The sequence below is a fragment of the Podarcis tiliguerta genome (genome assembly GCF_965153285.1).
Source record: "Podarcis tiliguerta genome assembly, chromosome: 9".
In the NCBI taxonomy this organism is placed as follows: Eukaryota; Metazoa; Chordata; class Lepidosauria; order Squamata; family Lacertidae; genus Podarcis; species Podarcis tiliguerta.
The window spans coordinates 66,536,981-66,551,589 of NC_139542.1; the positions used below are offsets into that span (position 1 = coordinate 66,536,981).

The following is a 14,609-nucleotide window of genomic DNA, read 5'->3' on the forward strand; positions in this document are numbered from 1 at the left end:
CTGGTTTGTAAAAATCGAGACCAGTTGAATTTCTGCCTGTTGTGCCATTGTTACAAGAAACTGGGGTGCTTAGTGAGAGGGTGTAGCAGCCCCGTCTCCTATGACAACAGCTTGATTCCTCCAACAGAAAGTCAACAGGTGCAACCTTCCACCCTGCAATTTAGGAAGCGGGAAGGGTGCACCAGTGGGATGTCTACCTGTCGCACAGCTGTTAAAACCACAGTAGCCAGCAGAAGAAGGTGGGTCTGATATGCGACAGACAAGGAAGGAGGGAGGGAGGAATGAATGGGGGGTCTTGATTTTTCTGGCTGAAGTTTTAGCTCGATGACCCCACAGCTCCGCTAAAATCACCGGGCTTCCTTTCAGGAAAGTGGATTCAGGCTTGCCACCACACGCTCCCTCAAGCGCTCCTGCTTCCGAGTAAGCATCGCAGCCTTGGGGCCCACTCCTCTGCGCGCACCAACTCGGGACGCCCTTCTGGAGGATTGCGAAGTTAAGTCCTGCGGGGCTTTACTTCCGAGTAAAAACCCCCACACTCCTCGGCTGGTTAGGATCCTCCTTCCCTCTCTGCCTAGCCACTTCCCCCGTGTTTCCTTTCCCCTTCCACGGATCTCGCCCCTTGCGCAAGTGAATCAGCAGCCGGGGGTGGGCAGGAGGTCTTTGCGCGCGGCGAGGTGAACGGAGGAAGCTCCCTCGCGAGTTCTCCCGCCGCTTGCCCTCCCCACCCCCCCCAAAAAGGTGGGGGTTGCCGAGATAGAGACGCTGCCCTGGAATCTTCTCACACAGAGGCTCCTCCAGCCGACGCGGGACCCGCCTGCTCGCTGCTGCTCCTCCGCCTTCCCGTTGCGCGCCGGGCGCTTCCAACGCCGCCGCCAGCCATGAACGCCCGGAGAGTGGCCAGCATCTCTGCCCAGCTGGAGGAAGCGAGCTCCGCAGGCGGTAGGGCTGCCAGCGCAGCACGGGGCTTTTTTTCCAGTCCGGTTTGGGGCTATTCTGACAGGCTTTTTGCCTACCTTTTGCATGCGCTTTTTGCAAATATTTGTGCGTTTGGTTTGCAAGCAGGTGCAGTGCTCGAGGGGCGCATGGCAGCAGTGCCAAAACCTGCCGGCTGGCGTGTGTGTGTTTGTGTGTGTGAACGTATGTTTTCCTTATACAACCTTGCTGGTACTGACTTTTTTCCTTGAAATGAAGGAAAGAGGAACTAATATATTGAATGCCAACACGCTCTACATCTGTTTCCCTTTATAGCACTGTTGCTTGATCAGTCACCCCTCGGAATGAGTCATAAGCAAGTTGGGTTTCTCGTTTATTAGGGGATATAACATCTGAATGGAAAGCAGCGGGGTTTACTTCGGAGTAAACATTCAAGGGATGGTAGGAGGGCGAGGGAAAGGTGTTGGGGTGTCTCTAGCGCTGGTCGTACTCAGAGTAGACCCATTGACGTTAATGGAGTTGACTTGGGTTCCTTAATTTCATTGGGTTTACTCTGAGTAAAACTTATTTGGATACTTCCCCCCGCTTGCAATCCTGCAACCTGCCCTTTCAGAATGATGCCATTTAGAATAATGCCAAATCTCCCTTCTCCTTGGCTTGCCCCTGTCATGATCAACTTCTTCTACTTCATTTAAAATGAAAGTTGTTGGCTGGCGTGCAGAAATTCAATAGGTGTTATTTTTCTGGGACAAAGTTCTGGAAAAGCTTCTCCTGCTAAATTTTTGCAGGATAGGCTCCTGAGCCTGGGTGGGAGCGGGCCGTGTAGAAACTGGTAACTCTTAATTTGCAACCTGATCCTAAGCATGTTTACTTGGCAGTTAGATCAAATAAAAATGGCTGTTTACCTAGTGGCAACTTATCACTGTCTGCATTGAACCACCTAGTCTGCAATCCTAAACTAACTTTGAGCTGGGTGTGGGACCAAGCTAGGGCTTTGTTTTTGTAACTGAGCTTTGCATTCTTTTTGTTTTGGATCTTGGTAAGGAAGCAGTTGGAGCGTTATGTCTTAATGTGGCTCTTAGGGTCTCATGGGTCCAGACCTCAGATGGATATTAAAAGTTGCACAAAAGGCAGGGTTTCTTCCAGAGTTGTGTTTTCAACAGCAGTGTCTTGCAACAGGGGAAGACACAACAGCGGAAATGTTCCCTTTTCACCTAATTAGAGTCTGGGTCCTTGTTGCCATGGACAGAATGTTGCAGTTGAGGGTATCCGATGACGGATGCTGAGTTTAGAGATGAAATGAGGACATCAAGCTCACCGAGACATGTCAATGTTGACATGTTTAAATATATTTTACTGTTAAAACATTTTAAAATAATTAAAATTAGTTGTTTAACTTTTTCTTTTTGATAATTTTAAGAGATCTTGCAAACCTGCTTAGCAGCTAAGTGTTATATAAGTTTTGTTAATTCAAGGAGTTTGTTGCAGTCACAGTATAACCATAGGTATATATATGTATTTATATGAATCAAATCCGGTTGCTAATGCCTCGTGGGCATTGAATTCCTTATTAAACACCACAACCACTAAAGTTTTCATACTGGTACGAAAAACTGAAGAACACCATGCATTCTATTTTTCCAAAAATCATGCCCTAATTAAGATATTGAAAAAGATACCAGTTGCTGCCCTCATAGCCCGCAAACCAATTTTTTGTTTTGAAATGACAAGGCATCTTGAAAGTTGTTCAGACCACTAGGGGATCGCGACCTGATCTAAGGTGGGTATAGGAGCACACTACCATGCAAATATAGAGTAAAAGATTAAGAAATGTGGCCCCAAATGCATGTTTGGGTTAAAAGTGCCCGAGTCTGAAGATAATATGGTCTAGACCAAGGTTTCCCAAACTTGGGTCTCCATCTTTTTTGGGACTACAATTCCCACCATCCCTGACCACTGGTCCTGCTAGCTAAGGATGATGGATGTTGTAGTCTAAAAACAGTTGGAGATACCGAAGTTTGGGAAACCCTGGTCTAGACTTGGCTCTGCTTCTGGAGGTCCCAGAAATCTAGCAATGGCTGGGTATCCCATTTGTAGCAGAAAAAAATACATTTTTTCCCCAAGCCAGAATCATTCATGCTCATCCACAACATGCTGCTTTCAAGCTAGATTGATGCTAGGGGTCTGTCATCCACAAGGGTGAGTGTGATCAGTGGATGCACATTTGAAAACTCTCTCTTTGAGTAGGTTATCCATGCCTTTTCCTCTCTGCACATGCCCCAGCTGAATGAGGAAGGAAGTGGCCACTGTGATCTAGGTATATCCCCACCCTGCCATTGGGCAGGGGGCAGATACAGCCCCCAATGGCCAGGACTGCCTACATCTGTTTCATTTTATTTTCAAATTGATTCTGCATTACCCCACAGTGTGTCCATCTAGGACAACATAAAAAAACCAAGTACCCACTCTTTTTTGTTTTGAGAATAAAATGTCTTGTGTACGTAGCCTGTATTTCTATGCCAGAAGAAGTTTCCCCTGCTTAATCTCTGCAAGCTTCTAAAGGCAAAGAGGAAGTTCTGCTAAAAAAATAATAATTAAAAAACTGCTGCTGTAACAAATTGGTTTGGGTGGAAATCCTCAAATGTGGCTGTTCATTAAAATACGAGCGGGTGATGGCATGACAGCTACGTGACATGATATTGAGTGCGTGTCTCAAATAAAGGAGGGAGACAGTTAGAAGGAGTCTGCTGGTGGAGGGTGGATCTGCGATCAGAAAATGCTTCCCACTCACACAAGCAGGGGTTTGGATGCAACCGATATAAAATATAGCTTGCAGAAACATGCTGTTATTTCTCTGCCCTTGGAACTGTAAAACTGTTAGGTCCTGCCAGTGTAGCGAGGTGCATTGGCCTTGACTGCAGATTCATAAACAACAGAGGAGCTGCGGACTCTGCCTGCTCTTTGGATGTTTCGAAGTGGTCAGTTTTAACTCATTTAGCATTGCTGGGATGATGCGCATTCGTGGCACTGCTGAAGGTGTCCCATGACAGAGTCTCACCTCACTCAAAGAGTCATAGGTGGAGTTGCCAGCTTCTATTCCTACCAGGGCTCTGGAATTTTTTGCAGCAGCTTGAAATGCAGGAAAGGAGTTGATGGAGCTTTTCTCGTTGGTTTATCAATGTGCCAGGAACCATAAAAAAGCCATAAAGGTCTGCCATGAAAGAAAGCTGGCAACTATAAAGGTGAATCTGTCTGTGAATTGTGTAGTTCCACTTTAATTAATTGTTTCACTTTAATTATAGATCTGGAAATGTTTTAAGACTCATAACATGGTCCCTATTAAAATGGATGTACATTTCTGTATGGGGATGTGGATGGTGCTGTGGTCTAAACCACTGAGCCTCTTGGGCTTGCCGATCAGAAGGTCAGTGGTTCGAATCCCCGCGGCGGGGTGAGCTCCTGTTGCTCTGTCCCAGCTCCTGCCAACCTAGCAGTTCGAAAGCATGCCAAAAATGCAAGTAGATAAATAGGTACAGCTCCGGCGGGAAGGTAAACGGCGTTTCCTTGCGCTGCTGTGGTTCGCCAGAAGCGGCTTAGTCATGCTGGCCACATGACCCGGAAGCTGTACACCGGCTCCCTCGGCCAATAAAGCGAGATGAGCGCCGCAGCCCTAGAGTCTGTCACGACTGGACCTAATGGTCAGGGGTCCCTTTACCTTTACCTTTACCTTTACCAATGCCTCTCCTTTGGAGCAAAAATATAACAATGAATTAAACATCCAGCAATTTCCTGTCCTTTCGTGACACCAGATTCCTCTGCCCAATGGCAGGGACAGCATTGCGAGTCACCTGTGCTACAACTGATCTCCACTGCAAATTGCTTTTGAAAATTCCCTCCATTTCAAAGGCCATTCACCATACAGCACGAGAGGTGAGGGCTGCTCTTCTGCACTAGAGAAAACAGGTTAAATATCTAATTGGTCTTGTAGAGCTAGATTTTTAGTTCCATGGTCTGATTGCTTCGTTCTCTCCTTCACCCCTGGAAGTCACAGATCTGCTGGTTCATTTAATGATAAATTAATAGACCTTTAATGTGGAATGGTCAATGGGATGTTTCCGGTATAGAGAGACGAATGCCAGCAGTGGCGTTGTATTGTGAACGAACTTTTCAGTCTCCCTAAGCTGATGACTGAAGATTTGTAGTTATATTGAAGGAAAGGTGGGATACAAATGCAATGACAAGCAAAACCATAGTGGGATGAATAAATATGAACATAAGAATTGCAGGCAATAATTTCTGTCTTTCACTTAAGTCTCTGAAAGCTTATTATCTGCTTTCCATGAACATCTCACTGAGATCTAGGAACTCAGCACCTCACTGTTGCATGATAGGTTTCATGTACTGGCGTATCTTTACGCAGCTGTATTTTAATAGAAACCTGAACTATTCCTGCTATGTGTTAAAGTGGCCCAAATTCAGAGCTGATGTTATTAGCTTCTGGCTCATGTATGGGTAAGTGTTGGGGTTCTTAAACTGCGATCCAGTAGTCCTGGGGGCAGGGGACTTTAAGGTGTTATTAAAACAAAAACAAGGGACACGGGTGACGCTGTGGGTTAAACCACAGAGCCTAGGACTTGCTGATCAGAAGGTCAGCGGTTCGAATCCCCGTGACGGGGTGAGCTCCCATTGCTCGGTCCCTGCTCCTGCCAACCTAGCAGTTTGAAAGCACATCAAAAGTGCAAGTAGATAAATAGGTACCACTCTGGTGGGAAGGTAAACGGCGTTTCCGTGCACTGCTCTGGTTCGCCAGAAGCGGCTCAGTCATGCTGGCCACATGACCCGGAAGCTGTACGCCGGCTCCCTCGGCCAATAAAGCGAGATGAGTGCCGCAACCCCAGAGTCGGCCACGACTGGACCTAATGGTCCCTTTACCTTTAAAACAAAAACAGGGGAACATGCTGAAAATCTGAGAAGCAGCTTCCATTTCTGCATGTGCACATATAGCTGTATTGACTTGCAATTGGAAGGCTGGTGGTATTCTGAATCTTTCATGCTTGCTCCTTCCTGATGCCCATAAATAAGGCAAGAATATCCCAGCAGGGTCTCTGAGATCATCCAGAGGAATGCTGTCACTTGTCTACCGTGTTACAGAATTCAGGCGTTTGGAGTCATTGGTCCCATGCCGTGGAAGACTCTTCCAGCAGAGCTTCCTCACTTTGGACTTTCAGTCATCCCTTGAATATTCCTTTTGTGTTGACAGGACCGTGCAGTCGCTAAATTCTTTTTCGAATAGCTAGTCATTTTCACAATCAATTTGCACCACTTGTAATGGCTTTTATGTTTTTCTACTGCTGTACGTCAAGCTGGTATTTTATGAAAGGCCTGGTATAGAGATGCTTTTATAAATAAATGAAGTGAGCATTTGAATACCGCCCTTCACCTGAAGATTGCAGGGTGGTTCACTGTTAGGATATTCCGTTCCAACTTAAGGAACAGGCATGATTGTTGTGTGTCACATGCCTGTTTACATTCCAGCACAGCTTGCTGGGAACTTCTGTTTGTCTATAGCTTTTGCTTTTGCTTCTTGCTTTGGACATGAAGGAGATCGGACTTGTTTTCCTTTTGTCCTGATGTATGCTGAATAAACTGCTTGTAAATATGCTCACACAACTTCTCCTGCCACTTCTGTTGTGTAGCGTTTACTCTGCTGAGTAGCGTGCCCTAGCTTCTGAAGCTCAGGTCACAGATACTGCATCAAAGACTGGAGATGGCCTGGCACACCGGACGGTGGGCTGGAGCCAGCTGGGGGCCTGCCAATTGCCCCCGTTTCCTTGGTTGCATGCCAACAACCACAACATAACAATACAAAGTGAGAACGGAAAAAACAGAATGCAGCACAAACAAACAAACCAACCAACCAACCAATAAGCCCCCCCTCCCACCAGCCCATATTGATTTATTAAATTTGTAAATTAAGAGTGTGTGTTGGACTGCAAAGAACAAGTCAACAATAATGTTTCTACCCATTCAGACAAAATAATACAGTTGTAGGGTTTCTCAATGGGTTGCCGTATGTCCTCTTGTCCCAGGACATGTCCTCCTTTTAAAAAATGAGTGTCGCCATAGCGACCCATAGTTAAACGTAGAAGTTGGTGAATGTGTCCTTTTTTGCTTTTCAAAATATGGCAACCCTAAAGCTATTCAGTGGGGGTTGTTTCAGAGTCTTGGAGTCTTTCTATTTCGGTCCCCACCAGGGAGGGTCTTGCAGTGCAGCAGGGTGAAGCTACCTGCTTCAGCTGGTGTAATAATAATAATAATAATAATAATAATAATAATAATAATAATAAAAATTTATTTATACCCCGCCTGTCTGACTGGGTTTCCCCAGTCACTCTGGGCGGCTTCCAACAAAATATTAAAATACAGTACTGCATCAAACATTAAAAGCTTACCTGAGCAGGGCTGCCTTCAGATGTCTTCTAAAAGTCTGGTAGTTGTTGTTCTCTTTGACATTTGGTGGGAGGGCGTTCCACAGGGATGGCGCCACTACCGAGAAGGCCCTCTGCCTGGTTCCCTGTAACCTCACTTCTCGCAGTGAGGGAAACACCAGAAGGCCCTCAGAGCTGGACCTCAGCGTCCGGGCAGAATGATGGGGGTGGAGACGTTCCTTCAGATATACTGGACTGAGGCCATTTAGGCCTTTAAAGGTCAGCACCAACACTTTGAACTATAATAATAATAATAATAATAATATAATAATAATAATAATAATTTATTATTTGTACCCCGCCCATCTGGCTGGGTTTCCCCAGCCACTCTGGGTGGCTTCCAACAAAGATGAAAAATACACTAAAATGTCACATATTAAAAACTTCCCTGAACAGGGCTGCCTTCAGATGTCTTCTGAATGTCAGGTAGTTGTTTATCGCTTTGACATCTGATGGGAGGGCATTCCACAGGGCGGGCGCCACTACCGAGAAGGCCCTCTGCCTGGTTCCCTGTAACTTGGCCTCTCGCAGTGAGGGAACCGCCAGAAGGCCCTCAGAGCTGGACCTCAGTGTCCGGGCAGAACGATGGGGGTGGAGACGTTCCTTCAGATATACTGGACTGCGGCCGTTTAGGGCTTTAAAGGTCAGCACCAACACTTTGAACTGTGCTCGGAAACGTACTGGGAGCCAATGCAGATCTCTCAGGACTGTTGTTATGTGGTCTCGGCGGCCACTCCCAGTCACCAGTCTAGCTGCCGCATTCTGGATTAGTTGTAGTTTCCGGGTCACCTTCAAAGGTAGCCCCACGTAGAGCGCATTGCAGTAGTCCAAGCGAGGGATAACCAGAGTATGCACCACTCTGGAAGGAAGAGGTGAAGGCAGAAACAGGTGTTAAAACAGGGCAGGAAGATTTTTGGAAATGTTAGTCCTAGCTGGGCATGGACGGAGAGGGAAGAGACAGGCTATCATGTGGATTCTGCTTTAGGCAGAAAAGTGGCTCCCAGCAGCACTGCTCTCCACTGTTTTGAGTTTGCAACATCTTACCTGGCAAAGGCTGGTTAAGGCAACCAGCAGCTTTCTGGGCAGGAAATATACGATACTGGTGGGCTTTCCTTTGCAAACAAAAATTTTGAGAAAGAGATGCACATTTCTCTGCAATTTAGGATCCCCTTGCCCAACACAAATGGAAATAAGTTTTGTTCAGTTAAGCACTCCCAGAATAACTGTCCATAATTGACACCTTAAGCCACAAGAGGCCAAAGCTGCTATAAATTCCACTGTATGGCAAACTTTAAATTCTACTTTAACCAGCAAGTGGTGATATATCATGCAGTATGTGAGTCATCATTCAGGTGAAATTGTCTATTGGGATTTTTACTCTCTTATGAGCAAATAAATGCCTGGTACCCTTTGTTGAATGGATCTGAAATATGAGCTGTTGGAAAAAAAAATAGGAATGCATCACTAGTATTATTATTATTATGCAGTTTTATTTATTAATTAAAGTTCTTAAGTTACATTGGTAACCATTATCATATTACATCACAAGGCTTATTATACTATAATTTTCAGCGTGTATGCAAAGTTTATATACTTAAAGAAGAAAACAAAAAAACCAAGGACAAAAAACTACTCCCAAATCATATATATACCAGCACTTTGGACTTCCTGTCTATCCAGTTGTATATCCCTTTTTTAACAAATGAATGTACTCTTATTATTGTATGTTTCTTTACATTTTATCTAATACATTCCTATATCGATATGTACCCTTGGTCTTATTTCTCAACTCAGTCTCCAACGTCTATCGAATGCTAGCATAGACAGCGAACCTTTACTGTATTTTTGAACATATATCTTATATCTTTCCCACTTTTCCATAATTTTTTGTTTTGAATTGCCTCTCAGGCTATTTGTCAACTGCGCCATTTCAGCAAATTCTTGTAGCTTGTTATGCCAATCTGTTATTGTCGGGACTTCTTCCTTCCACCCCTTTGCCACCAAAGTCTGAGCTGCTTGGCTATTACTTTCTAGTAGTCTATTAGAATGGGACGTGGGTGGCGCTGTGGGTTAAACCACAGAGCCTAGGGCTTTGCCGATCAGAAGGTCGGCGGTTCGAATCCCTGCGACGGGCTGAGCTCCTGTTGCTCGGTCCCTGCTCCTGCCAACCTAGCAGTTCGAAAGCACGTCAAAGTGCAAGTAGATAAATAGGTACCACTCCAGCGGGAAGGTAAACGGCGTTTCCGTGCGCTGCTCTGGTTCGCCAGAAGTGGTTTAGTCATTCTGGCCACATGTATGCCGGCTCCCTTGGCCAATAAAGCGAGATGAGCGCCGCAACCTCAGAGTTGGCCACAATTGGACCTAATGTTCAGGGGTCCCTTTACCTTTAGTCTATTAGACCCAAAACTTTGTGTTGGCCCCTATCACTGGCTCCCCCCAAAGCCGACAAAGCATTCGTATTCTTAGCTGCTTCCGTTCCACTCTCCTGCCAGGAAGCTCTGCCCTCCACAGAGGCAGATTTAGGGGAGCACAATTGATTTGCCCACACTGGGGGTGGAGCCAAGAGGGCACCACGGGGGGCTCTGCAACAATTACAAACAACAGGAAGTAGGGGGGTGAATTTTGGTTTTGCCATGGGTGCTGCTGAAATTTTAAATCCCCAAGTCTGCCACTGCCCTCCAGGTCATTGACCAGGTTGTGATGTGGTTTAGCTTTAGCATTGCAACATACACCTAGACCTCTTCAGCTGTTAGCAATGTGCTGTCACGGCAGATGTTACGGCCTTCCAAAGAACTTGCCGTGCCAGCAAGTAAGTGTTTTGCAACCTGATGATTTAGCACCTCCAACTTCATCTGTCAGATAGTTGAATAAAATCCCCAGGATGATAAAACTTAGATTCATTAGGGTTCCTGTCTTTCACTGGAAGAAAGCAGTTTCAGAAACAATTTATACTGAACTGAAGGTTTCCATTCTGGCTTGAGGTACGCAATATATTTCTTAGTAAGCACATGCAAGTGAGGAAATGTAGCTGTCAACAAAAGCACAGCCGTCAGACTAGTTTCATCTCCCATAGTGCAGAAATTACCCAAAGACAGGTCAAGTTTAATGACAAAGAGCAAATTAGTTTTATAGCTCTTTTGTTCTCTAAACTACTGACACAATGAAGGAACCTCTCTAGCTTGTTGATGTTTTAAAAATATAGTCTGACTCAAACATTCCTTCTAAGTTAGGACTTCATTCTTACGGGATTTGATGTTGCATGTGTTGGGGTTTATTGGTGGCATTCTTTGAATTTGGGGTCCGGAAATCATGGTTCTACCCTGTCTCCCCCCCAAAAAAAATAGTCATTTGGAGGCATTCCGATGTCTGTCTTGGGTATTCTGCATCTATGAGATGTGGGTGGCACTGTGGCCTAAAGCACTGAGCCTCTTGAGCTTGCCAATCAGAAGGTCGGTGGTTCGAATCCCCATGATGGGGTGAGCTCCTGTTGCTCTGTTCCAGCTCCTGCTAAGCTAGCTGTCTGAAAGCACGCCAGTCCAAGTAGGTAAATAGATATTGCTGCGGCGAGAAGGTAAACGGCTTTTCTGTGCACTCTGGTTTCCATCACAGTGTTCTGTTGCGCCAGATGCAGCTTAGTCATGCTGGCCACATGACCTGGAAAGCTGTCTGTGGACAAACGCTGGCTCCCTCAGCCTGAAAGCGAAATGAGTGCCACAACCCCACAGTCGCCTTTGGCTGGACTTAACTGTCCAGGGGTCCTTTACCTTTACCTTTTTACCTATTCTGCAACCTCATGTCTGTGATTTTGTATGAATGGTATTGTAAAGCCAGAGGGCCAGTTTAACCGTTCAACAGAAACAAATGCTAAAGTTTTCCCTGGAGTGGTATACCTTGAGATTGGAAGTGAGAAATTACCATGCTTGATTTGCATCCCTTTCTCACAGCTGGAGCTCCCAGCATGCCAAAAGAAAACTAGTATGCGCCATTTCTCTGATAGATTTTTCTGCATAAAATTATTGGTCATATTGTATACTCAGGAGGGTTAGATAAAGTGCTGGCTGTATGTCTGACACTGTGCATTTGGAAATACCAAAGCATGTTAGAAGAGAAAAAAATGTGTTGATAGCATCACTTTGAAAAATGGCATTTATCCAGAGATGTGGGTTTTGTGGGAAATCATCTGGAAAATATTAGGATAATTTGCACTGGGAAATGTTCAGATTCCCCAGAGTGATCTATTTTAGCATGCTTATTTTACTCGTATTTAGCAAACAAAGCTGGGACGCGAGTGGCGCTGTGGGTTAAACCACAGAGCCTAGGACTTGCCGATTAGAAGGTCGGCGGTTCGAATACCTGCGACGGGGTGAGCTCCTGCTCCTGCCAACGTAGCAGTTCGAAAGCACGTCAACATGCAAGTAGATAAATAGGTACCTCTCCAGTGGGAAGGTAAACGGCGTTTCCGTGTGCTGCTCTGGTTTGCCAGAAGCGGCTTAGTCATGCTGGTCACGTGACCCGGAAGCTGTATGCCGGCTCCCTCGGCCAGTAAAGCGAGATGAGCGCCGCCACCCCAGAGTCGGCCATGACTGGACCTAATGGTCAGGGGTCCCTTTACCTTTACCTTAGCAAATAAAGCTAAGAACTTGGAAACTGCCTAGTATTTATTTGCAGTCGGCATCAATTCATTGTTAACCAATGTAAATGCATATTACACAGAAACATATGTACATACATACATGTGTGTGTTTATACTTTAACAATAATTTAACGGGATCTAATAACAATTAAAAGCAATACATATCTGATTACTAGGATAGCTCAGTTGGTAGAACATGAGACCCTTGATCTCAGGGTTGTGGGTTCAAGATTGGGCAAAAGATTCCTGTGTTCCAGGGGTTGGGCTACATGACCCTCTTGCTTTTTTCCAGTGCTACAATTCTGTGATTCTGTATACTGAGCAAAAGAATACAAACATGCTGTAGATTAGCAAAATATCAACAGACTGAAGAAATGTAGCCCATAATTTGTCACGCCGCAACAAAAGGTCTACAAACTAAATGAATGTAATTGACTCTCACAAAACCCAAATGTGTTTTGAGCTTGGTCTTCCTCAGTGGTCTTTCTGCATGAAAACTGAAAAATAGGTGACAGTGGCCAGGGATTGAGCAAAAACAGGAGCTCCTGGTCATGGGTAAACTGCTTCATTTCAAACCTGCGCAGTTGCTAGTATATGTTCTCTGGGCTGGAGAACAGTGTTTCCAGGTCCCAGCCTAATTATGGCTGTCTGCACCTCAGGCTGGCCCCAACATTTAAGTCTTGCTGAGGCATTCTTCCTCTGACCCATGATGATTATTGCATGAGGGAGCATGCTCAACTTGTGTAGACACCCAGTGCCATTTATAATCCTGGCAAAGGAGTCTGTGGCAGTATAAAAAGGATCTCCCTCTATGGAGGTTTAGCCCCCAACGTGTGGAGAGCTGCAGGAGTCGCAAAGGTGATGTGATGGAGGAGGAAAGCCTGTTGAGATCCCTTCCCTCTACTACCCCTCCCTGGTCATCACATGTCGTGGAAGGCCTGAAGAGAGCTTTAGAACTACAGCAAGGCGCTCTACGTGGGGCTACCTTTGAAGGTGACTTGGAAACGACAACTATTCCAGAATGTGGCAGCTAGTCTGGTGACTGGGAGTGGCCGCTGGGACCACATAACACCGGTCCTAAAGGATCTTCACCGGCTTCCAGTACATTTCCAAGACAATTCAAAGCGTTGGTGCTAACTTTTAAAGCCTTGGCCCAGTATACCTGAAGGAGCGTCTCCACCCCCATAGTTTAGCCTGGACACTGAGGTCCACCTCCAAGGGCCTTCTGGCAGTTCCCTCACTGTGAGAAGTGAAGTTACAGGGAGCTAGGCAGAGGGGAGGGTTGCCATATTTTAAAAAGTTAAAATCTGGACACAAGTTGTTGAGACATATGGCAACCCTAGCCTTGGGGACAGTGGTGCACTCTCTGTGGAATGGCCTCCCATCAGATGTCAAAGAGATAAAGAACTACACAACTTTGAGAAGAGAGCAGAAGGCAAACCTGTATTGAGAAGCTTTTAATGTTTGATGTTTTATTATATTTTTATACGTGCTGGAAGCAGCCCAGAGTGGCTGAGGAAACAACAACAACAACATATATGGTTAACTGTTCATCAAATCAAATATCTTTAATACAGTCAGTGACCAGAAAGCAATTTATAAAAGTAGTATTGTGCTACAAATAACAGTAAAAATATGGCCAATTCACAGAATTGGTGCTTATATTTATGACCAGGTTTCGACTTTTAAGGTTTTAAAATTCAATTCAGGTGTCACTACTGTTCATCTTTCGGATGAAATGTATTGCTACTATGTAGAAAAGCTACTTGAGTAATTGGTTCTCTTTCCCGCATTGCTTTCTAAAAAAATAAATAAAAATAGAACAATTTACCTCTGTTTCCTTTGGAATAAAGATTATGGTTTGCAGTCTCTGCACACTTACTTGGGAAGAAGCCCAACGGCACTCAGTGGGACTGAGTTCTGAGTAAACAACACGTTGGGTTGGGCTATAGCTTCTTCAAGCAGCACTCTTAATATTTCAGTTAGCAAAACCTGCTGCATAATATTTCGGGCCAAAGGAAAATTGGCACCAGGCAGCTTGCAACGTTGGCCAGACACTGGATATTTTTCAGTGGCTGCCTTTTGGCTCTCTGAATTGAGTGCATCACTCTTTTTTATTTGCAAAGCTAGGCACTCAATAAACACGGGACTGTTTGTCCTGCTTTGTCTAGAACAATATTTTGAGCTAGAAACTTTCCTCCAGTCCTTTAGTCACACATGTTGTTGTTTAGTTGTTTAGTCGTGTCTGACTCTTCGTGACCCCATGGACCAGAGCACGCCAGGCACTCCTGTCTTCCACTGCCTCCCGCAGTTTGGTCAGACTCATGTTTGTAGCTTTGAGAACACTGTCCAACCATCTCACCCTCTGTCGTCCCCTTCTCCTTGTGCCCTCAATCTTTCCCAACATCACAGGCTTTTTCAGGGAGTCTTCTCTTCTCATGAGGTGACCAAAGTATTGGAGCCTCAGCTTCAGGATCTGTCCTTCCAGTGCGCACTCAGGGCTGATTTCCTTCAGAATGGAGAGGTTTGATCTTCTTGCAGTCCATGGGACTCTC

The 14,609-nt window shown here is 45.3% G+C and overlaps 1 protein-coding gene across 2 annotated transcripts in view; it reads left to right on the plus strand.

The window, feature by feature from the left end:
- The first annotated feature begins 472 nt into the window (after window positions 1-472).
- Window positions 473-14,609, plus strand: part of KCNIP4 (potassium voltage-gated channel interacting protein 4) — a 383,464-nt gene continuing 369,327 nt past the window's right edge. The window contains exon 1 of one of the 2 annotated variants that reach the window (XM_083458476.1): window positions 473-939. In XM_083458476.1, the coding sequence (XP_083314602.1) occupies window positions 879-939 (61 nt within the window). In that variant the 5' untranslated portion in view covers window positions 473-878. The remainder of the gene's footprint in view (window positions 940-14,609) is intronic. The other variant, XM_083458481.1, reaches the window with a different exon arrangement.